Source organism: Empidonax traillii, unplaced genomic scaffold (assembly GCF_003031625.1).
Source record: "Empidonax traillii isolate 1590-97213 ecotype Southwest subspecies unplaced genomic scaffold, ASM303162v1 scaffold374:size1477467, whole genome shotgun sequence".
NCBI classification, from domain to species: Eukaryota; Metazoa; Chordata; class Aves; order Passeriformes; family Tyrannidae; genus Empidonax; species Empidonax traillii.
Genome location: NW_020955567.1, coordinates 550886 through 577729, shown reverse-complemented (window position 1 = coordinate 577729; position 26844 = coordinate 550886). Strand labels below are relative to the sequence as shown.

At 38.7% G+C, this 26844-nt stretch overlaps 1 protein-coding gene across 1 annotated transcript in view; it reads left to right on the top strand.

Annotated features, from left to right (window-relative positions):
- ARID2 (AT-rich interaction domain 2) overlaps nt 1-26844 on the top strand; it is a 104498-nt gene that overhangs the window by 75553 nt on the left and 2101 nt on the right. The window contains exons 15-20 of the mRNA XM_027892908.1: nt 214-3047; nt 12178-12326; nt 19973-20111; nt 20211-20296; nt 24618-24741; nt 24828-24919. Of these exons, the coding sequence (XP_027748709.1) occupies nt 214-3047; nt 12178-12326; nt 19973-20111; nt 20211-20296; nt 24618-24741; nt 24828-24919 (3424 nt within the window). The remainder of the gene's footprint in view (nt 1-213; nt 3048-12177; nt 12327-19972; nt 20112-20210; nt 20297-24617; nt 24742-24827; nt 24920-26844) is intronic.

Genomic DNA, 26844 nt, shown 5'->3' with positions numbered 1-26844 from the left:
CCGTTCTAGTGTTTGATGTGTGAGCCATGAACTTGCCAGTCAGCAGACAAGCCATTGTTGCTGCATCATTAACTCAGGTGCAGTGTAGCTGAGAAGACAAACTGCTTCATAGAGAGTTGCAATTTCAAACCTCGGGTTTTTAAAAATTTGTTTTGTTAATGTGTTTTGAAGTAATTTCCACTTTGAAACTTTTACTGTGTTTTATTTCAACAGGAATCCCACATGGGCTACCAAGTGTAGGAAATCACTATCAGAGGACCCCTATTAACCAGTCTTCAACTTTGACAGCAACACAGATGTCTTTTCCAATTCAAGGTGTTCATACTGTGGCACAGACTGTTTCTAGAATTCCACAAAATCCTTCTATTCATACACAACAAAATGCTCCAATGACTGTTATTCAGAATAAAGGTCCAATATCCTGTGAAGTAGTGAAGGCTGCAGTAATACAGAGCTCTGTTCCTCAGTCTGCAGTTCCTGTTACTATTGCTGTGGGAGGAGCTTCTAATCAAAATCACAGCACTACAGGCCAACAGCCGTCTGTTACTGTTGTGGGTTCTCAGACGTTGCTTCACCACCAACCTGTAATTCAACAACAATCTCCACTGCACGCAGTGGTACCAGGACAGATACCTTCAGGCACTCCTGTTACGGTAATTCAGCAAGCTGTACCTCAGGGTCATATATTTGGCAGAGTACAAAATCTACCAGCATGCAGTTCAGCAGTTTCACAGGGTCAGCAGCTAATCAGCACATCATCACAGCCTGGGCAAACATCATCTCAGCAGTCTTCTGCGGGTAACCAGCAACAAGATACAGTCATCATAGCACCACAGCAGTACGTCACAACCTCTGCATCTAACATTGTTTCTGCCACCACAGTTCAAAATTTCCAAGTAGCAGCTGGGCAGGTAGTTACAATCGCAGGTGTCCAAAACCCACCAACATCTAGAGTAGGGTTTCAGAATATTGCACCAAAACCTCTGCCATCTCAGCAAGGTTCATCTGCTGTACAGCAACCACAGCAGCAGCCTCCACCACCGTCCCAGCAAAGTGTAGTGATCGTAAGCCAGCCGGCTCAGCAAGGTCAGACATATGCACCAGCCATTCATCAAATTGTGCTTGCTAATCCAGCTTCTATTCCTGCCGGTCAGACTGTCCAGTTGGCTGGACAGCCAAGCATTACTCCATCGTCTTCTCCATCCCCAGGTCCAGTCGCAAATAATCAAGTCCCTACAGTTATGTCGTCTTCATCTACCACTCCTCAGTCACAAGGACCCCCTCCTACTGTTAGCCAGATGCTTTCTGTAAAGAGGCAGCAGCAGCAGCAGCATTCACCAGCATCATCGCAGCAGCAGGTACAGGTACAACAACCGATGCAAATGCAAGTTCAGTCCCAACAAGCTAATACAGGAGTTGGCCAGCCCAACTCTAGTGAGTCTAGCCTGATAAAACAACTGCTTCTTCCAAAAAGAGGCCCCTCGACTCCAGGAGGGAAACTTATACTCCCAGCTCCACAGATTCCTCCACCTAACAATGCAAGAGCTCCTAGCCCTCAGGTGGTTTATCAGATGGCCAATAACCAGGCACCAGGTTTTGGAGTTCAAGGACAGTCTACAGCTCAACAGCTGCTAGTTGGACAGCAAAATGTTCAGCTGGTCCCGGGTGCGATCCCACCCCAAGGGGCCATGCAAACAGTACCCATTTCTAATTTACAGATATTGCCAGGCCAGTTGATCTCAAACAGCCCAGCAACTATTTTCCAAGGGACTACTGGCAACCAGGTTACGATAACAGTTGTGCCAAATACGAGTTTTGCTACTGCAACTGTGAGTCAGGGAAACACAGCTCAAATCATTGCTCCAGCAGGAATTGCAGTGAGTGGAGCACAGACAGGAGTTGGGCTACAGGTGCAAACACTTCCAGCTACTCAAGCACCTTCAGCTGGACAATCACCGTGTACTGCTGCTCCCCCATTCAAAGGTGATAAAATAATTTGCCAAAAGGAGGAAGAAGCAAAGGAAGCAACAGGTTTACACATTCATGAACGTAAAATTGAAGTAATGGAGAATCCTTCCTGCCGAAGAGGAGCTGCAAACACCAGCAATGGGGATGCAAAAGAAAATGAAATGCAGGTGGGAAGTCTTTTAAATGGGAGAAAGTATAGTGACTCCAGTCTACCTCCTTCTAACTCAGGGAAAACACAGAATGAGGCCAATCAGTGCTCACAAGTCAGTAATGGGCCATCATTAGAAATGGGTGAGAACGGAGCTCCTGGAAAGCAGAACTTTGAACAAACGGACACACAGGAAATTAAAAGTGATTTGAAGAAGCCCCTAGTTAATGGAATCTGTGATTTTGATAAAGGAGATTGTACTCATTTGAGCAAAAACATTCCAAATCACAAAACTTCCAATCATGTAGGAAATGGTGAGATATCTTCAGTGGAACAACAAGGGAATTTGGATGCCACTCAGCAAGATACTGCCAAAGGTGATCAAGGGGAAAGAATTTCTAACGGGCCTGTATTAACTTTGAGTAGTTCACCTGTTGTAAGCGGTACACAGGAGGCTGCAAAACTGTTAACCCAGCAACTTAGTGGTACCAACACTGATTTACCTAATGGACCTCTAGCTTCAAGTTTGAATTCAGATGTGCCTCAGCAACGCCCAAGTGTAGTTGTCTCACCACAATCTACAGCCTCTGTTATACAGGGGCATCAAATCATAGCAGTTCCACACTCAGGACCTAGAGTGTCCCAGTCTACCCTGTCCTCCGAAGTTCGGTCTACTAATGGCACAGCAGAATGCAAAACTGCAAAGAGGCCAGCAGAGGATAATGACAGGGAAACTGTTCCAGGAATTCCAAATAAAGTAGGAGTTAGAATTGTTACAATCAGTGACCCCAACAATGCTGGTTGCAGTGCAACTATGGTTGCTGTGCCAGCTGGAGCGGATCCAAGCACTGTAGCGAAAGTAGCAATAGAAAGTGCTGTTCAACAAAAGCAGCAGCATCCAACCACGTATATACAAAGCATGGTCACACAGGTATGTTGTGGTGTTCTTTTTATGTTTATTCTGACTGTGATTCTAACTAATACTGTGAAATAACGTGGCTGAAAATGTGAACTTGGTCAATACCTCTTGCATAGTATTTAAAATATTCAGAAAATGATGCTTTCTGTTCTTCACAGACTAAAGTTCTAACAGTTTACATACGTCTTCATTATCAGTGACAATAGTGAAATTTAAAATTTGTAGCTTGATAATATGCAGTGATGAAAGAACTTCTGCTCACTCTTTTTTCCCTTAAGGATTAACTGTTCTGAAAACAACCATGATTTGTTGGATAGTCTTGTAAAAATGTCAGTGTTGTTCTGCACTTTATTCTTGGTCACTGTGGAGGGTGAATATGGCTTTTTGAAGTTAATCATCACACCTGCATCCAGCTTGCTGAAATGAGTTGAAGTTCTTGCATTTAAAGGTGATCTTTGAAGTCTTGCTTTGTGGGTTCACTACAGTCAGGAGTAAGTATTGTTTTGTAAATTGGTTGGAATATTTACATTCATTTATTATAAAATATTTGCAACATTTATTTTACCAATAAAATAAGCATTGTTTTGGGTTGGGTTTTTGTTTGTTTGTTTGTTTGTTTTTTGTGAAGCTGTGTAGAGGGTTGTTGTGGTTTTTTTCTCCCTTGGGAATCTCCTTGAGATTAAACTTCATTTAATTTTTTTGAAGTGGTTAGTCCCAACACTTTACTAGAAATGAGGTATAGCCATCATTTGTACGATTACTAATAAGTAAAAATAATAATGTTTGAAATTATTTGTCTCTATAATTATTTTAGTTTTGTAAACAGGCAGAAAATCCCTCTCCACAAAAACATTCCTAACCTGAACAGGAGCAAAAAGAATAGAATGGTAGGTCTGGCAGTTAAAGTTCTGACAGACTAGAGAGAGGAAGTGAAGTTCTGAATGTATATTAGTGCATTTTGACCTTAAAGTAACAGGTGTTTTATTTCTTATCATCTTTTTTGTTTATTTGGTTGGTGTTTTGTTTGTTTGCCTTCAACACAGTAGAAGTTATAGACCTTAGGGACTTAAACAGCTAGAACTCAAAATGTGACAAGTGATGGCTAGTGCTACTTCTCATGTGTCAAGTTGGGTTTCTCTTGAAAGCTTTCAACTTTCCTTTATCTGGTTGTCAAAAATCAGGGCTGAGTTAACAAGTTACCGTTCTGTTTTTCTTTCTCTACTTTTTTCTTTTGACTGCTGCAGCGTTACATTCTTAAACTGTCTTCGAATTCACTACTGGATTTTCAATTAGATTTTGTTAGAGCGAGATCTGTATTATTTTGATATGTTATTTATCTTTGTTCTTCCTAGAAACAATTTTGCCAAAACGAAAGTGTCTGTTGGCAGCATAAGAACACAAATGTGCTAGATTTTATGTAGTGTGGATATAGTAACTGTGCCTTGCTTTTTACACCTAGTGTCTTTAGCTGTTACACAGTTTGAATTTCTGTTACAGCTTTACTAAGGATTTGGCTGACGCACAAAATGGTATGGCTGTGTATCTGGAATGGAATAAATATTATCTATGTTTAGTTATTCCTTGGATACGTGGCTGACAGTAACAAAGGACTCTATATAACCTTTGTTGATCTCACCAAGGCTTTCGATACTTTGAGCAGAAAAGGTCTGTGGCAGATTTTGGAATGTTTAGGATGTCCCCCCAAGTTCCTAAAATGATCATCTCGCTTCATGAGGACCAGCACGATCAAGTCAGATATGGGGACGCACTTTCTGAGCCCTTTCCAATAGCTAATGGTGTGAAGCAAGGCTGCGTTCTCACACCAACTTTATTCACAGTCTTCTTCAGCATGATGCTCCAAAGGGCCACGGTAGACCTTGATGAAGACAACAGTATCTACATTCGATATCGTACCAGTGGGAGCCTTTTCAACCTAAGGCAACTGAAGGCCCACACTAAGACCTTAAATCATCTTGTCCGTGAGCTGCTTTACGCTGAGGATGCTGCCCTCGTCGCCCACACAGAAGTAACTCTGCAGTGTTTAACAACCTGCTTTGCAGAGGCTGCTGAGCTTTTTGGTCTGGAAGTCAGCTTGAAGAAGACAGAAATTTTATATCAGCCTGCACCATCCCCGTATCACCATTGGTGAAACAGAGCTTAAATCAGTTCAGCAGTTTAATTACCTGGGAAGCATCATCTCCTCAGACGGTAAGATTGATGCTGAAATTGACAACAGGTTAGCAAAGGCATACAGAGCTTTTGGTAAACTCCGTAAAAGAGTGTGGCAAACAAACACCTGAAGAAAAGTACTAAGATCAGTGTTTACAGAGCCATCGTGCTGTCTACTCTTTTATATGGGTCTGAATCATGGATCATTTACCGGCACCACTTGCGCCTCTTAGAATGCTTCCATCAGCGCTGCCTCCGTACAATCCTCAACATCCACTGGACTGACTATGTGTCCAACACATCTGTCCTTGAACAGGCAGCAGTCACGAGCATTGAGGCCATGCTGCTGAGAACACAGCTGTGTTGGGCAGGGCACGTCTCCAGGATGCAGGACCATCGCCTCCCTAAGATCGTGCTTTGTGGGGAACTTACCACTGGCTGCCGCAAGAGAGGAGGCCCGAAGAGGAGATACAAGGACTGCCTGAAACAATCCCTCAGCCTTGGCCATATTGATCACCATCATTGGTCTACTCTGGCCTCCAGTTGGGAGGCCTGGAGACACACCATCTATAACGCTGCTGCTGCTTTTGAGAACGCACACAGGATCACTCTCGAGGAGAAAAGACAACACAGAAAGAATCGCGTCTTGTCGATATCACCTGGAGAGTCTTTCTGCTGTACGTTCTGCAACCGGACTTGTCTATCTTGCATTGGCCTTTTTAGCCATCAGCGCGCTTGTAGCAAGCGTGGGTAGAGCCCCTCTCAAATCTTTGTTCACGAAGCCTAGCCATGATGATGATGATGATGATGTGGCTGACAAGAATTTGCAGTTGTCTCAAACAACTACTAAACTCTCAGACTTAATAATTTTGAGAAGAGTGAAATATTACATTTAACTGTTTCATTTGATTTTGATAACATGTATCATGATAATAGAGAGGGGAAATAGAAAAAAAAAGAAAATCTTTTTCTTTGCTGATAGTTTCTTTCTTACATTATCCCTAATATTGCTGTCATTAGTAGTTCCTACATTTTCCATTACCTGTACAAACGGAAGTGCTGCTGGCTGGGTTTGCCATTCAGACCAAATTTGCAGATGAGGAGAACTTGGTTTAATGTCTCCTTCCCTGAAAATTTGCTCATTCTACTGTCTGTAGGATGCCCTTCCTTTCTTCAGAATTACAGAAATGTGGGGAAAAGGAGTTAATTGGTTTTGATCTTGATGAAAAATGTATTCATTAGCTATTTGCTTTAACCATATGGCTGTGTATTTATGAACGATGTCTATCATGACAATGCAAAGTACTGACTTTTAATTGAACCCATTTTATAGAACTCTAGTTCAGATATAGTTAACATCATAGTTTGACATAAGACTTTTAAAGATCGTTTTCGCTTCTTTAAAATAAATGCATTGGACTATGAACAGTATCAAAGTTGTTCTGGCCAGCTCCCAAAGCTGCTGAACAGCTGCAATAGCCGTTGCTTTTTCCAGAAAAGCAGATGTTAAATCTTTCTAATATTGAGTCTTTGAGACATCCAGAAATACTAAAATGTAGCCAAATTCTCATGAACTTCATGTGAGTTTTAGTGATGACTTTTTTTAAGGTTAAACCCCATATAATCTTCTGTTTTCTCACTCCCATTTTCACTCTTCCTTGTCTGATAAGCGGCTTCTTTGTCCTGACTTTGGGAAAGGCAGCAGCTAAGGAACACCTTTTTTCTGACTTGAGCATCTGCATTATTTTATCCTCTCTGTAGTACCTAATATATATTGGCTGTCTTGCCGAAGAAATAGGAGTGTGTGTTTCTTTCTGCAAACACTGTAACATTTATTAGAAATACAACTCAGTGGAGAAAAATGGTGAGGGATAGAGAATAAAGGGATATTGGCTATGGCAAAGTTACGTAGCTGCTATGTTAATTTTTTGTTTTAAGCTACAGCTTGTATTTCAGAGAAGTGTGAAAGGGATGGAAGAAAAGAAATTGTATTAAAAGTAAAACCAAATGGGAAGATTGGAAAAAGAGGTGTTGAGGACAGAAGAGAGAGTATTGTTTATGCAACTACAGCAAGATTAGTTGTCATGAACTGCAGAGAGGAGAAAGGGAAAATGCTTGAAGATAAGGAAGGATAAACAAATAGGGGAAGAGGGAATCAGCAACATGAAATTTAAGAAAAGGAAGAAAAAAGTGAAATAATGCTTAAGGGAATGTAGAAGTTAAGAGAAATTTGTTTTCGTTATATGAATGGTAGTTTGAAATGGGCTGGTACTTAAGCTTGGGGAATGATGTTAATTTAAATGACCTACTGAAATAGTAAAAATTACATTCTTCCTGTTTATGGGACAGCCCATGTAAGTGCCATCAAAATCCAGTTAGACACAGGTATCTTCTGTGTATAATCTGAGATTATTCCATGTTAATTGTATACCTCAGCAAAGCTTATTGAAAAATAACTACATGTGTTCTGACTTGAAAAATTTTTCTTTTTATATTTTGCATTTTTATAAAAGAAATGGGCTATGACTATATTTGCTATGTCAGAAGAGGTATACATGATACATAGAGTGTTGCAATTTTGTAAGCTTATGAAATTTACTCTGAGAGGAGACAGAACTGGCACTTTACTTTCTTGGCTTTTGTTTATTTTGGTGTTCCCCGTTCCTGATTTATTACTTTCCTGAGGCATTGTGCTAGACTGGTGGTTGAAATATAAATGAGCAGTTACCTATCTGTATGCTTTTCTTTTCCACTTTTTCTTATTCCTCTTGAAACGCCTCCAAAACATCTGTTGAACATAACCATGTTCATTTGTCCCAGTTGGTGTGTATTTTGAAGAAATACTCTGATATCATGCAAGTTCTTAGAACTGAACATATCTGATTTAAATTGCCTTATCTGGCTTTTAAAGTTATGACTTTCCTGTTCATCACTGTCATCCCCTCATAAACAATACACGCCCGTTTCTCTTAAGGCTTCCCATTTGAAAAACATGCTTGTGTTGAAATTTAGGTGGCTAAATCTGTGTGGCCTTGACTGTTTGCTCCTGCTCTCTGTTGATTGGGAAGCTGAGAATTACTATGCACCAGAAAGCAGGTGTGTAGCTCCAGGAGGTGTAATTCATTCCTAGCCACAGAGCAAATGAGTTTCTCAGCTGGAAGTACTGAAATACAGGATCTTTGTGCTTTTATTGCCCTTCACTTGTGAAACACACTGTTGCAAGGAGACATAAACTTGAGTAATCTAACAAGAAAAGAACATTTATTTTGTTGCCTGCCCATCTATTTGACCCCTTTATCAGACTCAAATTCTACTCTGTTTTCAGCTTATGTGTTACCTCTTTATAGATGTGTTCATTGTCATGAACAAGCTAAAAAAATTTTTTTGTAGTACCAACCTGTCAATTCTGTGATATACTTTAAAAATATTTTTGCTAATAATTAACTGTTTGGGTTCTATGTATTTACTATGGGTGTGCACATACTAATGATGGGAGAAAAAAATGCAGCCTAATGCTTTTAAACTGCCCACAGCTCTACATGTCCACAGAATCCCCAACACACTGGGATACACTGTGTTCTCTTGCTGATGGCACAGCAGGCCTTTTAAGTAAAATGAACAGGTATCATGATAAAATAGAGTTACCTGCTCATGCACAAAGGGAATGGCACCATTGGTTCTGTGAAATGTAGGTGGAGGCCATTCCTGGCCCTGTACCATAGGGTTTGTTATTCTTACCACACAGGGAGCTCATGTACCCTAACGGAGGAGCTCTTGTGCATAAAATAGCAGGAAGCTCTTAGCTGTACCCTTAGTTTTCATGACTAGGCTTAACCTCCACCCCACCTCCAATATCTCCATCTAAAGTCAACCTAGTCTAGATATAAAATCTCCACCTGCTTATTAAAAGTAGGCTGTAGTATCTGTTCTGTAAGTAGGCTGTACAGGCATTAAAGGTTTGTATTTGTGGACTTTAGAGTTCAGTGCAAATCATACTGAAATTTTGTGATGCTACTATTGTAGAACTACAGTCCCAAGATCCTGTGAGAAAAGGGCTAAGTGGTGGCAGTTGCATATCATATCACGGAGAGGTCTAATTTGATTATAAAAAGATGTCATGAAGTGCTTTCAAGTGTTCTAAAGTACTGTGTGCTTGTTTTCTTGGGGAACGTGAGTTCATTAAATGTTTTTGCTAGAGGAGAAAACTTGTGAAATCTTTATGCCACAGGGAAAGACTTTTTAATGTCACATCTCCCAGAAAGACTTAATTAGGAAAACTTATATGTCTGTCATGGTTCTGTATGTTAAATAAGGGAGTTTACATAATCATTGCATATCAGTACTGTAAACTAAGTAGCACATAATAAGTGTTTCTAGGTATATTTCTGGGATATTTCTGAAAAAGAAAGGCTATAACTAATTTTAGTGATGTCCTGTGTATCATGCATTACTAAATGGATGCAAGAAAATAGAGGAGGGAAAAGGAAACTAAAAACTAGCTGTATTTCTGATCTCTTGAGTAAAGAGAGGAAAGCTCTGAGATGTTCGAATGTAGAACTTATGTTTGTAAAGTAGAACCTAGGAAAACAAATGTAACTTTGCTCTATGTGTTGATTTGAAAATGTAATCAGCACACCTGGTAGGCAGGTTTCTCTTCGAAAAAATATGGAAGTTGTAGCAGCCTAATGGTATGAGTTTGAGCGAAACTATAGTAGAGCGATAATAAGAGAATTTAAATGACAGCAATTATTTTACATATTTCTTTTCAAATTGTCAGCTTTTTTTTCTCACTGGAAAAAAAATGGAGGGGAAGCTGAATTTTCACTTTTTGTTCTGAAAATTTGTTTCCTTTTCTGTGGTCTTTCATTTTCAGCATGTAGCATTTTGTGGTGTGTATCTCAGATCTTCTTGTTTAAAATAAACAATTTTTTAATGAGATGGTACTAAAACCTTTGAATACCACTAGGAGACCTTGCCAGGGAAACCCTTGAGAAAATTCATAATTCTGGATTAATTGCAGGGTTTGCTCTGAATGGAGTAAATAATACACGAACCACACACTGAATTATGAGAATTAAATGAAATACTGAATTCATTCAGTAAGCTCATTTTCTCTTCTGCACATTAAAGGAGACAGAAGTTCTACAGGGATAAAAAGTCGAATAAAGACCATCATAATTTGTTGATACTGGGATGCCAAGCAAAGGCTGCAAAACAAGCTGTACTGCTAACATTCGGTTACGTTACTTGCAGCTTCACTTTAAAAGTGCCCGTTTAAAGGACATTGGTCTTGAAAGGCTCCACTTGTGTGTACCTTTTGTTAAAAGGTACATTGTGAAGGATTCATTACCCGTTTTGTAAAATAGTTTAGTGGTCTTCAGGTGAAAATCACTGATGAGTTCAAAATAATTTGTAGTTATGACTAAAGGACTAAAATCTTTTCTTAAAACTTTTCATATATGTGGATGGATTACAGGCATCATAAGTAGTTATGCTGCGTTCAGAAGTTTTGCAGTTTTCCCTTATTTGTGTCATGTTTTGTGCTTGGATATGGGAAGTGTTTTGCTTTTGATCAGGCTTTTCTGCTGTCTCTTTGGTCATGTTACTAGCATTGTATCATCTGTGACAGTTATTAACTTAATACCTTGTATGACTGTTGTTCACAAAGCCAATACAGAGCAGCAGGAAGAAAATGCAAAATCAACATGCAAATGAAATTATAGAAGTTGCAGTTAACTGTTTGTTTCTTATAGTGGAAGTCTGAAGTTATTAGTAACAAAGCTGTGAAGGTCTATAACAGAGTATTTTGTGCACCATTTGAAAGTGCTTGCTTTATAATATTCTTAAACATAGAGTTGAAAGTAATTGTTGTTTGGTCTCTCTAGAGTGTTACATTCCTTCAAACAGTAGGGAAGAAAAGCATGTTAAGTCTTCATTCCTAGATAATATTCAAAAGCTTAACTTTTTTTTTTTTGTCATCATCCTTATAAACACCTTGCTGGCTAGAGCCTTCCAGTAAAAAAAGAAAGAAGAGAAACTATTATTGCATAAACACTGTTCTGAGACAGGAAGTTCAGTGTTCTATATCTGTTTCTCAGAAAAAAAATTGCTTTGGTTTTGTATTTTTAGGTAATTTTAAAGATAATTTTAGTTCAGTGTTAAAATAATGTCTTGTTACTTAGCAAGGGCAACATCTTTTTCCTTTCTGAAGTGTTTCTCTTTCACTGTATACAAGTTGTACAGTATATTTAGGCATTCTGGGCACATGGTGCTCTGTATGAAGGTGCGTGTGCTGTCTGGTTTTACAAGAACCTGAAGAATTATATCATTTGCCAAGATTTATAGAGAAAATGGTATGTCGTAGATGGAGCCTATTGGTCATTGATAGTGTTTCTTAAGTATTGTTCGTTTACCTTTTTGTATGCGCTCTGTAACGGAGGCTGATGCATATTAGTGTGGCAGTTCAAGAATTCCACAGATGCAGTACATAAAACATTTCATCAAACAACATATAGCAGTTTTATACGTTTCAGGGCTCACTGGTGCGTTTACTTTTACATAGGAAAGCAAAACTACTCCCTATGCTGATGATATTGCAGCACCTAGAGTTTGCAGGGTTTTTTTTCTTTTCCTAAATTATAAACAAAGTCTTTGCAAAATAATGTTAACCCTTGCTCCGCTAGTGCCCTTGAGAAATTTGTTAGTCATAATTCTGTGTTTGGATGTGAACATAAAGTTTATTAATTTGAATTTTAAATACTTTGAGATAATTATGACAATGTAAAAGTTGTATGTCTCTCATGTTATTTTATCTATTAATACTTATTCAGAGTTCAGAGTGTCAAAAACTGAAAACCTGTGGTAGATTATAAAAAAAATTGTGTAAAACAAAAGGTCTTTCGGCAAACAGTAAACTGCATGTTAAGTATTCAAATAAACCCTGTTTAAAACTATGTTTTAACTTTTTCTACAGAGCACACCTGCAACGTCAATACCAACAGTACAAGTACCGGGCCAGCAGATCAATTTGCAGCCACCGTCATACACTGCAGCAAGTCAGCATGCAGAGCAGATGAAAAAACCTGGACAGAACTTCATGTGTCTGTGGCAATCTTGTAAAAAGTAACTGGCTCCTTTATTTACTTTTTACTAATATGTAACAGATGCTTGTATATAGAAGGTGATCCTACAAGTTCTATCAGTTCTGTTTCCTTAAGTTACCTTATACTTTGTCAGTGGGGAAAAGAAAAAGTGAAAATGCGGAGGAAACTGAATGAGGTGGGGGCAAAACACTCAATTGCTCTCAATTATACTTGAGAGCATAAAATTAGTATTATGTGGCTTTCTTGTAGTATGTTGATTCTTCATTAACAAATAAAACAGTTGTTCTCCGTGTTGCAAATACAAAAATAGTTCCTGTATTCCAGTTACAAATCATGTCTTGACATTTTCTTGTGTTTCCAGTTTTGCAGTTGCACTTCTGTGTCCTGGTCAAAGTCTTACTTAGCTTATGACTAATTTTAGTAATTATACTATTTGTGTGCCACAGGACACCATTGTCATGAAAGGAAATAAAAAGAAACTCAGCCTTAAAACTAGGCAGCAATGATTAGACTTTTCTTGATTTGCTGCTGTTGTCCTTAGAGAGGAATGAGCTAGAAGACATTTAGGTATAGGCTTATAAAAACATGATATGACTTGTGTAGCAATATAGATCTTGACACCGGTTTTTAAAACAACTTAGCTTTCTGAAAATACTTAATTTCCAGTGAGGGCAGAGATTGGTGAAACAAAGGCAGTTGTCAAATAGCCACTCTGAAAACAGTGAGAAAAATTGTGTAATACATAGGAAGGGCATGAACAAGGGTGAGACACTTCACCATTGTAGGGCAAGTCAAAGGGATCATAAAGACAAACTGATTTGACAGAAAGCTGGTGGGAAATTCAAAAAGTTGGGATGAAAAGATGGAGAAGTTTGAATATACGGAACTGATAGTGAAAATGAGGCATTTGAACAGAATTATAGGAATACTGAAGGACTGTTATTATGTAGACCCCTGAAGGTGCAATTTTTGGTTCTTTTCATTCCTTACAAACATAATTCTAAGGTCATTAAGTCAGTGTAAGACACACAGATTTTAGATAAGACTGACTGGTACTGTAGAGGTCTGTCGCTTTTTAGGTCACTGTTTTCACCTTAAAAGTGATTTTTCTTTCTTTGATAGATGATACTTCTCTATGTAAGAAATACATGTAAGGCTTTACTTACTTTGTAGTTTCCTCCTTTACTACTAATAAATAGAACCGTAGAACCATACTCTACTGGCTGCATAATAGATGCATTAACACCTATGTAGGAATGAGAGTGGGTTGTATTGAGCTGGAAATGAAAAGCTGGGGTGGTTTCAAGCAGAAACCTTGCCAATTTATACCATCTTGAAGAGTTTCCTGAACTGCAGTTTTAAAGCATAAGTCACCAATTTTCATCCATGTCTAAAGTTATATAGGATAAGTTGTGTTGAGGTGACATCTGACCATGAAATAAGCTGATGTCACATGTGAACTAGAATGGGAATATGTGCAGACAGGTTTTTGAGGCAGGAGAAGGAGCAATACACTTCTGATTACCTTACATTGTTAGTCTTTTTGTAGTCTGTCTTAAAATATTACTGCAGAAGGTTTTCCTGAGGCTGAGGTTAAGGACTACAAGGCTGATATTTTACGAGTTGATCTCTGCATTTTATTTCAAGCATATTTCTGTTGCTTTAGTTTCTCTGGTTTATACTTCTTGTACTGCTTTTTTTCATGGTTAAGTTTGATTCTTTTCAAAAGCCCTCAGCATTGATAGATTTAGTTCATGTGACACACAGCTCTTGTTTTTATGCTGTCACTTTTAGAATACTTACTTCAGTCCCAGCCTAGGTGTTCTATGTGGTGAAGTGAGAACCAAAGTGTTAAGTTAGCATTTTCCTCAAACGTCTAGTGTTTGTTCATATTCCTTGAACAGCCTGATTAAGAACGGGAGTATCAAATCTCCTGTAGTATTCCTGATTTTAACAGACATAAAGAAGAACCTGGAATTGCCACCTGTTCTTTTAACTGTTTTATTTATAGCTTTCAATCTTGGGGTTTTTATTGAGTTGTTTAAGCAGGAAACAAAAAGATTCTTCTCAGTGGGTTATTAGTCTGTGTGGACTTCAGATTCACTTCTTGGTTTCATTCATGATTGCTTAGCAATTTTCTTTTTCCTAAGATTAGGCAAACAATTTATCACAGTAGAATGATAGAACAGTGGGGGTCTTTTCATGATGTTTGTAGTTAACTGGAAAGATAGGACAGCAGACACTTTGAAACAGTAATTTTCACCTGTTTCTCTATACATGTTCTTGAATTCTTACAGAATATTAGCATTATGTTTCCCTTTGAAGATACATTGCAGAAGGCAGTGAAGGCCTTAAAAAACATTTTATCAAGAATCAGAATAAATGCAAATAAATAAAATAGTATGTTCTTTCCTACCCACTAATTTGGCTGCTGCAGTGAGCAGCATTCCAGTGGCGTGAGGGGGCGTTATATTTGGTTTGGTTTTTTTTAGAACTGAATTAGGAAACAGTAGACCAAGATGTAAAATGCCACAGATTTAGCAGTGTCTGAAGACCACAAGAAGTGAGGCTGAATTATGCAAGTAGTTGTAATGATTGGCTGCTGGCAGATGTATTCAGATTTAGTATCTGAGGTGGAAGTAGAACTCTAAAAGGTGTCAATCAGCACACTATTTTGTATTGAGACTGTAACAGAAAGTTGGTGTTTTCCTTTGAACCTGAGCTGTCTGCAAGTACTGCTAATTGTATGCAGCTTAATTTAAAAGCTGCTGTTGAATTGTCTGCTCTTGAATTGCTTGGTATTTAAAAAGTAAATTGAAAATGCTATCAAATCTGCACTGCCTGTCATGTCAGCTATTAGTTTAATGTTCTGTTCAGGGGTTGAACAGAATGTTGGAGAAATTAAGTGTGAAACAAGTCTAGACTGAACTGACCATATTGTCAGTACTTATACCTTTTATAGTTAGGTGGTTCTTTAAGGAAAAATAGTTTTTCTCTGCAAAATGGTAGTAAATTTGAATCTTTAGATCAGTGATTGACATGCACAATACAATTCACATTAAACAGTGAATGAGCCAACATAGCTGAAATGATTTTATTTTTCTAAAGCCTTGCCATGTTGAATAAAATGTTTTACACTATATTTTGGATTTCACTTCTGCCATGAAATTTGTTTCATCTGTGCCAGGAATTATTCATAAATAAGTTTTGCCAGGCTTAAGTTTATATACTGGCTTCCCCTTTATTGTGGAAAGGCATTTTTCTGTCCTCTGAAACATCAACTTTTGAGCCAATGCAGATGTAAAACGTTTTATTTTCATTTCCCACAATGGGATACCTGGACCAAGAGCAAGAAGCAGGTATTTCTGCTTCCCAGCTTCCCTTCAGTAAAGGCTGACTATCATGTAAAAGATGAATGCTTCTTAAGAGAGTAATATTTATTGCCTGTACAAAAGATAATTTGTTGTATTACAAATGGTTATTGCGGTAGGATTCAGTTTATAGCTAAGACTTGTCTCTGGGTGAAATTAGCTCTCTGATATCTTTAAATTGTTCAGGTAACGGTACACTTAGGCCTAGATATCGACTGCAAGTATGTTGCATAATGGTCACTGCTGAGTAGGATGTGGAAGGAGGTGGCTGGATCAAAGCACTTACTGATCTGCTGTTTGTATGCTGGGAGCTCTGACTCGGACATGTCCGTAAATGACTGCTGTGGGTTGTAGATGTTGCTTCATCCTTGACTGCTTGCTGTGGGTCTCTGATGGGAATTCATATCCTCTTGGAGAGGAAATGTGAGTTCAGTCAAATAATCATCCCAGTGATTTCAGTCAAGCATCTTAACGTGAATACTTTTCTTGTTAACTGAAATTAAAATACTGGCATGTGAAACCAGAGGGGCTGAGGTGGATACATACATGTGTTTCCCCTTTGGTAAGACTGTGGCACCAGTGTCATCTGTCCAGCAGGTGTGCGAGAACAGCTGGTGGTAATGACTTCCCAAAGGGCAGCAGCTACACCTCTTCTGTCCAAGCCTTAAGGTGGTGTTGATGAGCTGGGTTAGTTGTTTTGAAATGAATTGTGCACAGCTGAATCTTTTGGCCCTTTTTTCTCTGTTGAAGTAAAGGACATAATTTGTAACACTTGAGATACATTTTAGAGTATATCTAGGGTAAAAAAAAAATCTACACTTGGAATCATTCATTATTTTTATGTCCTACTTCTTGAAATTCAGTGATTCTCCTTTACCATCTGATGTATGTTACAATAACACTTCTATTGTCTACATGAGATGGGAGGTAGCCTAAGTTGCAGCGATCATGCTTTGGTGGAGTTTGCAGTCTTGAGGAGTATAGGTCAGGTAAGGAGTAAGGTCAGGCTCTTGAACTTTAAGAAGGCTGACTTCCAGCTCTACAGGGAGATGATCAGTGGGATCCCCTGAGAGACTGCCCTTGGGGACAAGGGAGCGGAACAGAGCTGGCAGATCTTTAAATAAGTCTTCCATAGAGAGCAAAAACCAGAGATTCCCAGGAGCAAGAAATCGGGCAAGGAAGGCAGGAGGCTCGTGTGGCTGAGTAGGGAACTGGTGGTCAAACTAAAGGGCAAGAAGCAAATAGGCATAGGCAGTGGAAACTAGGATAGGTAACCTGGAAAGAGTATAGAGAAGAAGTACAGTTGTGTAGGGAGTGTTAAGGAAAAAGGCAACACTGGAACTGAACCTGGCAAGGGATGCAAAGAAGAACAGGAAGGGCTTCTACAAGTATGTTAACCACAAAAGGAAGGTCAGAGAAGGTGTACACCTGCTGGTGAACAGGTAACAGTGGACACAGAGAAGGCTGAGCTACTTAACAACTCTTTGCCTCTTAACAACAACTGCCTTTGAATGGCAGCCTCTCTTCTTACACCTCTCGAGTGGACAACAGGATAACAACTAGGAAAGCAAAGTCCCTGCCACTGTAAGTGAAGAGATCAGGTTTATGGCCACCTGAGAAACCCAAATGTGCACACTTCTGTTGGACCTGAGGAAATGCATCCTAGAATCCTGAAGGAATTGGCTGATGTAGTTACCAAGCCACTCTCCATGATATTTGAAAAGTCATGGCAGTCAGGGGAAGTCCTGGGTGACTGGAAAAAGAGAAACATAATGTACCCATCTTAAAGAAGGGAAGAAAGGACAACCCTGGAAACTACTGACCTGAGCCTCACCTGTGTGCCTGGGAAGGCATGGAACAGGTCCTCCTAGTGGTATGTTAAGGCACATGGAGAACAGGGAGGTGATTCAAGACCACCAACAGAGCTTCACCAAGGGAGAATCCTGTCTAACCAACCCAGTGGCTTTCTGTGATGTAGTTAACTGCATCAGTGAATAAGGGAAGGGCTCCGGATGTCATTTGTCTAGGCTTCTGCTAAGACTTTGATGTGGTCCCCCACAACAACCTTCTCTCTAAATTCAGAGACATGGATTTGATGAGTGGACTCTTAGGTGTATTAGGAATTGATTAAATGGTCACGTCCAGAGGGCAGTGGTCAAGTGGCTCAGAGTCCTAAACGGGCATCAGTGCCGAATGGTGTCCTCAAGGGTCCATATTGGGACCAGGGATATTTAATATCTTCATTAACGACGTAGAGGGATGAAGTGCACCCTCAGCAGATTTGCAGATGGCACCAAGCTGAGTGGTGCTGTTGACACATATGAAGGATTGGATGCCATCCAGAGGGACCTGAACAAGCTGGAGAAGTGGGCCGTTGGGAATCTCACAAGGTTTAACAACACCAAGTGCAAGGTGCTGTACCTGGGTCAGGCCAGCGCCGTATCAGTACAGGCTGGGGGATGAACAGATCGAGAGCAGCCCTGTTGAGAAGGACTTGGGGGTGCTGGTGGATGAGAGGATGGAAATGAGCCGGCAATGGGCACTTGCAGCCCAGAAAGCCAATCACGTCTTGGACTGCATCAAAAGCAGTGTGGCCAGCAGGTCAAGGGAGGTGATTCTGCCCTTCTACTCCACCCTGGTGAGACCCCACCTGGAGTGCTGTATCCAGCTCTGGTGACCCCAGCACAGGAAGGACATTGAACCTGTTGGAGTGAGTCCAGAGGAGGGACACCAAGATGATGAGAGGGATGGAGCACCTTTCCTATGAGGAATGGTTCTGAGAATTGGGATTGTTCAACCTGGAGCAGAGGAGGCTTCAGGGTGGCCTAATTGTGGCCTTCCAGTACCTGAAGAGAACTTACAGGAAAGATGAAGCATGTAGGGAGAAGACAAGGGGAAATGTGTTTAAACTGAAAGAGAGTATATTTAGGTTGGATATTAGGAAAAAATTCTTCACTGTGAGGGTGGTAAGGCACTGGAACAGGTTGCCCAGGGAAGTTGTGGTTGCCCCAGCCCTGGTGGTGTTCAAGGCCATGTTGGATGGGGCTCTGAGCAACCTGATCTGATTGAAGGTGTCTTTCCCCAGGCAGAGGGATTGGAACTCAATGATTTTCAAAATCCCCTTCCAACCCAAACCATTCTGTGATGCTATGACAGTTTGAAAATAGAGATCCAAGAATTGTTAATTCACCAGTATTTTGAGGTGGCATTCACAGTGAGTTGTAACTTTTCTTAGAAATGAAAGAAAGCCCTTACCAGGCTGAACTCACTGTTAAGGTATGTCACACCTCTGCTTTCACCAAATAGAAATATGCAGAAAACACATAATACGCTGTTGAGAGTATTAGAGTGCCAGGCATAGGACAACTTCATATTTTGTATTCATGCAGAAGCACCTAATTTGCTTTGTGTCCTTTGCTTTGGGGGCTGTTAGCCGGCAAGGTGCTTAGTTTGAGGGTTTGGAAAGTCATTTTTATTTGGTGAAAAACTGGAACAGGTAGCCCAGAGAAGCAGTGCATGCCTATTCCTGGCAACGTTCAAGGCCGAATTGGATGGGGCTCTGAGCAGCCTGGTTTGGTGCAAGTTGTCCCTGCCCATGGCAAAAAGGTTGGACTAGATGACCTTTGGAGGTCCCTTCTAACCAAAACCATTCTATGATTCTATGACTCAAAAATTGAGACTCAAGGGAAGATGTTAAAAAGTGTCAAATAACTGACATTTTTCAACTTCTGTGCACATCAAGAAATGATTTCTAGCAATTTTCCAATTATTTAGAATTCAGGTGCTAAAGAGCATTAATTTTGATTGATCTCTTACTCTGTCAGTTTTGCCAAGTCTGTGGTATTGAGAACAAATAAGATGTATGGTATACATCTCTTTTTCCCAATTCAGGTTTAAATAAGGTCTGAGTATGACTGCCAGTAAAGAAGGAAAATGGGAAAATGAATACATGAAGCTCATCTTTTATAGCTGTTCATAGTTTATTGCTGTGATTTACTTGATAGGAGAGAATGGGTCTTCTGGAATCAACATGCATTATTCCTTTGAAGTATAACCAGAAAAACAGAACTATGATATTTCGATCGAATTTGGTGAAATCACACTGACATTTATTGGTAGCTCACTGGTAATAAATGTACATGCTTTTCTCTGTAAAATTTTACAACTTTTCATGTATCAAAGCATGTCTCAATTCAGAAAAAAAATAAGTTCATGGGATTAATGTTTGTGATATTTGTGCTTACCATTAACTGGGAAAGAAAAAAATTAAATTCCTCTCCCCTTCTTTTTGTAGGTGGTTTCAGACACCATCACAGGTTTTCTATCATGCAGCAACTGAACATGGAGGAAAAGACGTCTACCCAGGGCAGTGCTTATGGGAGGGATGTGAACCTTTCCAGCGGCAGAGGTTTTCCTTCATTACCCATTTACAGGTACAGATTTTCTTTCACATATTACTTCAGAAAACATTAGGAATTTCATGGTAAATTTCCACAAACTTTTCTTACTGTCTTTCTCTTTTCCCCAAACAGGATAAGCACTGTTCCAGAGATGCTTTGCTTGCAGGATTAAAGCAAGATGAACAAGGGCAAGCAGGAAATCAGAAACCTTCCAATAAGTAAGAGACTTGATCCTCATGAGCGATAGGGAAAATAAGAGAAATAGAAATTATTGGAAGAATTTATGTAACTTGGCTTGTCGGGTGAAATTCTGCATATGTAAGAGTCTGTAACAGTAATCAAATTTGAGGTCTGTTACAGTAAGACAAAATAGACAAAAGAAGGGAATAGATTCTGATGTGGGAGATGCGTTTGCAGTTATCCTAAAAAGAACAGGTAATCCTTTAAGGTTTATGGATCAATACTATATGATAAACATCGTTTTCAGCATGTTCTCCTTTTTTTCCCCAACTGGACAGCATTTTATAACGTTTCTCGTACCAGGAAAGTGCTTATAATCTAAATGGATTTACTGGTTGTGTAAAGTTCATCTCTGTCATACAGCTGAGATGGATTGTCTGGTAACTTGATATATTCCTTCCAGTTTTGTGGTCTAAATTTGGGCTGATTTGATCTCAGGACTCTTGTAATAAACTTTCCTTTAAAAAAGAAGCAAGATAAAGGAAAGACTCCTCTGAGTCTTCAGATTCTTTATTGCTACCTGGAATCAGCTTTGGCTCTTCTCTTTCCCAGAATGATTTCAACCATCAGGAATTAATATTGGAGAGCACAGGCCCTGTTAGTTTGAGATTTTGGGGATGCCAGTCTTAATATTGGAGTTATTCAGAGTTCAGTTACTTGAATAAATGTATTAAGACTAGGTCTTTGTTAGTAACTGACTGGAATTGGTTTGTTGCAAGCTGAAGATGTAATTACGTGGTCCCAGTCAGATTTGGCAGTCTGTTCTGTGGCTAGTAAAATTGCTACTAAGCTGCTGGAGGCAGCAGAGGGAGTTGAGTTATGAAAATTGAGAAATTTAGTTTGAGAGTTATTTTATTTTTTGATATAAAAATAAATCTTAACACAGACTTATGATTCCTTGTTTCCTTAAACTGAACAACACAGACTTCAGGAAAACCACAAAATGAAGAATTATGCTAATGTAGTCTTAAATACTTGGGAAGTGGGAAGTGTAGGGCTGACACCTCTACTAACATGATGTGATCTCAGCTCTGCCTTTTCAAACTGTTCTATCACATAGATAACACATCCAGTAGCTATGTGTCCTTACAGGCTTCTTTAAAACTGGCACAATTACTCAAAGGAGAAAAACTGTTCATACACCCCTTCTTCTGAGGCAGAATTCCCTAATTAGGTCATATTCAGAAAACAGGAATTTATATGCATAACCAGTTCTTGCTGAAATACTGAGATGCAATATCACAAGAATCTAAGGATGTGATTTCAGGCTACAAATTGAAATAAGGACTTCTTCGCTCAAAGTAGGATGTTTTAGGTCTTTAAAAGATATGCAGATATGTTGCTTAGGGACATGGTTTAGCGGTGCACTTGGTAGTGGTTAATGGTTAGACTCGCTAACTTAGAAATGTTTTCCAACTTAAGTGATTCTATGTTTCGACTCTCTGACATCCTTTGTTTCTCACAGCTGTGCATTGCTTACACTGAGAGAACTAACTTTAGTTTTTGTTAGATTGCCTGGTAAATCAATTTGTTTAAAAGAACCCACTCATAAATCAAAAGAGTGGGCTTGCCAGATGAGTGGAATACATTTACCTTAGTGTCAGTGGAGCACCAGTATAGAAGGTGGGCTGGAACAAAAGGAAGGGATGAGACCTTTCTCTGTCAGCACTCACAACAGTTATCACCTCTGTTAGGAAATCACAGATTTTCCCTTTCCATTACTTTTACTCTCTCCCCTCCTGTCTTTTACCAAATAAGAAATCAACAAACAGGAATATTTTGATTAAATGAAGTGTGTAACCCACGTTATCTTCCAGCACTGCCACAGAATTCTATTTGTGTAACTGAAAGGAGCATTCAGCAGCTACATGAAGGAGACAAGACCTGATAATTTGCTTTCAGAAAATCAGTGACTTGTCAGACAAAACCCTAGTTTCACTCCAACAGCTCACCTTAAGCTGTCTTACACGGTTATGTCTGAAAGCTGTCTTACAAGGTTTTGGCTTAATTTTTGCTGAGTCCTAGAAGTGTGTCAGATGTATCGTGGCACCACTGATAGTCCATATCATTAAACTCTTGTATGGAGCTGAAACATCTTTAAAAACTGGTACTGAGACAAAGCATGTGTAAGTCATCAACTTTTAGGCATTAATTAGGTGAACTTTTTTCACTTAGTCCCTCACCATTTAGTAAAACTTAGACCTACCTCAGAGAATGCCGGTAGTGTTATTTGTGCTGGAATTAAAATGTGTGGAACACCCTGTAACAAGCAAGGGCCCGAAATCATCATTTTGGTCTATCATAGCACCATACGCAGTTGAAAAAATCTGTAATAGGTTTTGTTAGAACCAGGTAGGAAAAATAAAGCTGCATCACAAAGTTGGGTTTTTTATCTTAATTCTGTATTTCTTTGCTTTTCAAGTTTTATTATTTTAACACCTCCTCTTCTGGTTTTCAGAGGTAGCTGAATATTACATTTTGGAAGGTCAAGTAGCACTAACAGTTAACTGTTAGTTTACTGTTGCTTTGTGCATTGGAATCTTTTAGGATTCATCTTTTTTCTCCTTGTTGCCTCTGAAGCAAAGGTTGGTAGCGTAAGTTACCAGAACTATTCTTCATGCACCATGGGAGTGCGGCAGGAGATAGCTTTAAATCATAACTTGAATGGTATGGTTTGAAGTTAAGTTGATAACATAATTAAAGGAATTCAGGAAATCTAGATGGTTCTTGAGGAGATACTTGCCCACAGACACAACTCAAGCCACTTGTAATTTTCTCAGTAATTTTCTTATCAATTTCTTTTTTCCCCAAAAATTAAAAATAGAAGATAATCTTTTAATATCTTCCTAATTTATTGTGCCTTTTTCAATATTTTTAGAATCAAGGCAATAGTACTTCAACTTTCTTAAATATGATATGATAGCTGTTAGAGACATTTGGAACAGACTCTGTTGATGAATCCTTGTGCTTCTTAATTAAAGGAAAACCAAAATGTTCCAGAAATCAAAAATGAACATAATAATTCCTTTGCTGTGGTACTCAGTGTTCTGTAAACATGTAATTGCCCAACAGTTTCTTAATTCAGCCCCCTGCCCTTTTACTTCATAAAGCTTTTTTATTTATTTTATATATTATCTATTTTCTTCTATATATTGTATATTTTATTTCCATTCAGGGGGGAGTTTTTAGGGAGAGGTCTGTTACTATATCTTACTTTTTAGCTGAGTTTTCTTGCTGTTAGAATTTCAGATTATAAAGAAATTCTCTGATAGAGAATTCCAGTTTTATTCTTAGTATATTCACTTTCAGTATAAGATACTTAAATAATAGTCTTATATGTTAACTTTAATTGTAAAAAATAGAACATTTACTTTTGATTTGTGCTACCTTTGCAAGTAAGCACTACTTGCACTTCTTAACCAGGTTCTAATAGGGTATTAAGGGACTTCATAGTAATATTGTATAAAGTATTGAAGTATGATGGTATTTTTCACCATCAGTACTGCAAATTGTTCTTTAGGATGACATTATGAGTCTTGTTTATGAAGTGAAGTTGCTTTTTATACATTCTAAACTCTAATAATATGAGTAATTTCAAAGTTTTACATGAAATAGAGCTTTGACTTTAATACTGAAAATGGAGAAATTGCTTCTGCTATGTTTGTTATACCCTGCTTAATTTATCAATCATTCTAAAAGCTGCAGTAACAGGTAATTGGTTTTACAAATGTTTGATCTGATTTAACAATTACATGTTTTATGTCTTGGATCAGAGCTTAAATTATGTTTTTATATTACTTCTCACTAATCACAGTTAATAGGTATTTTGTATTGTCTTAATGTCTAATGGCCCCAATGAGCTGTGTCAAGTATTGAAAAGCTATTTTTTAAGGACGTTCTCTAGCCAATTCTCAGATGGCATTTGTATAGCTGGTATCATAGTTCTTGTTAAAGCCTGTCTGATAAAACATTCCTTTCAATTGGTACACTGCAGGAAGTGGCTATGTCATTAGTACAATATATTACTTTTCCATCGCAAATGTCATGGGTGATGAGCAGGACTTCAAGAGAGAAGTGGGTTTTTTACATAAAATAAAACCCATGACTCTTCTGAAAGCTTTACAATAAGATTTATTTCTGTGGAAACAAAAGGCCAGTCATGTATCAGCACCAAGTATTAATGGATCTTTGTGTCTCTGTTCAGATGGGTTAAAAAAGTGTAAAATGAATTTTCAGTTGTTAATCTTCCAGAAAGTAGTGCCAAGCTTATTTTTATTAATTCTTTCCTTACTAATGTAGGCAGCCAGCTGCAGGGGGTACTGCCTCTACTCCCAGAGCACAGAAGGCCATTGTGAATCATCCGAGTGCTGCCCTAATGGCATTAAGGAGAGGATCAAGAAACCTTGTCTTCAGAGATTTCACAGTTAGTATTGTTTAAATCATGTTTTAGATACTGTTTTCTGCTACTAACTACAGAGGTTTTATATTTTTTTCTCTTTACTTTTGTAGGATGAAAAAGAGGGACCAATAACTAAACACATCCGATTAACAGCTGCCTTAATACTAAAAAATATTGGTAAATATTCAGAATGTGGTCGCAGGTAAGCATTGTATAATTTTTCTAATATTAGTGGGCAATGTTGTTTCTGTTCCTTTCAGTATCAAACAAATAGGTAGGCTTTACCTATCTTTTTAAAAAAACAATAAGTATATTGACGGTACAGTTTCTCATCAGTTGTGCACTATTTACTTCCCCACGTAAGTGCTCAGTGTTACCTTACCTAAAGACAGTATTTGTGACCCAGACTTTTTTTTTAAAGTGTCTGGCAAATTCGACAAGTTAAATTTTTTGGAGACAGATGAGAGAAGCCTTTGCAAGGGGTCTGTCCCTTTTCCCCCTGAAGCAGTACTGCATTACTATGAAAATTAATTCTTCTGTAAGCAGCTTCCATTGGCAGTACCTTTTATCGCAACTTGAGAAAGGAGTGAATGAGCTTTTACAAACGTTTTCTTAAGTTGTGGAGAGACACACAGTTGTTTCATACACACTGCCTCTCTGTTGTTTTTCCCTCCAAACTTGGGTTAACTCTAGTAAATGACTCAGTCAGCTTTCCTCTCACTTGCAGAAGATCCTTCAGTGAGTAAATAGACCAATACTGGCTTGTGGTACTAAGTAGGAAATGTTCTTTCTGATGCAGAAGGAGCAGTAGTTAGTTACTGTGCCATTGAGCACCATGCATGCCGCTTCTGTTTTTTTCCAAGAACTTACAAGCTAAGTGTTTTCTTGGTTTTGTTTTACGTTGTTTCAGCTTCTTAATAGCAGAAGTAATTATTTCTAGTAGGAGTCTTAAAAATTTTGCCTGTTCTTCAAAAACCTGCTAATAGAGAGGAATTTCCTAGTTGTAGTTCTAAACAAACAAGTTTTGATACTGGTAGTAGAATTCCTCCTGCTGTCTTCAACTGCCTAATTGGGGTTGTAGTCAAGACAAAGCTCTTTATGGAGAACATGGTGAAAGGATGAGGGGAAACGAGCAGAGGTTGCAACAAAGAAATCTTCATTAGATACCATGAGTAAAAGAAGGTAAAATCGTAACAGTTAATGGAACATGGGATCAAGTTCCCCAAAGATGTTCTGCAGTTTCTGCCCTCTTAGATATTCAAAACCCATTTGGATACCAGTTTGAGCAATGTGATCTAGCTAAGGAGTTGGCCCTGCTTTGAGCAGGAGTTGGACCACGTACCAGAGATTACTCGTAACCTGAATTAGTCTGGGATTTCAGTGTTCTCAGATATAAAAAATTTAAAAAGTTTAGGTCTGTAAAGTATTCATGTAGTATTTTTTTTTCATACTTTTCTAATTATTAAGTCTGAATATTCTTGTCTCTTTTAGTGTTAAAAAGCTACAGAATGTTCCATTAAGTCAAACACGGAACAAGTTTTACTATTAACTTTACCATTTCATTGGTAACGTCCTTGAGTATTTTCCCCTGCCAGGTCCACATAAATATGCACTGTACATAACACAGAACTAGTGTTCCCCATTTTGATAAGGTGTTCATGGGATTTTTCTGTGCTGTTGTTGTATACCCTTCCTCTATACAGGTGTTGGTTGCTCATGGGCCATGATGGCTTGAAGATAGTTTATTCTGTTTAAATACTGAGTTTCTCTCACAACATCAGAACAAGTAGATACTGAAGGGAAGGAACACTCAGTCTCCTCAGAAAGTTTTGCCCCATTCACTTCTGAATTAAAGAGCAAGGCTGAAGATAATTTTTCAAGCATGTGTGTTGTGCTTTGTCCTGAGAATTGGCTGATTTCCTAAACAATTTGTGCCACTGCTGATCGGTGAGATTGAGGGACGATGCCCACCTCTGAGGCAGGGGCTTCATTCTGACAAGTCTGCTGGGGAGGTGCAAGAATCCTTACCAGAGTGAGAGCTGTTAGTTGTGGGCAAAAGCTTTCTTAGTTACTGGACCAGCGTTTGTCAGTCATCTTGTAATTTGTTATATCCACACTTGAGTTATT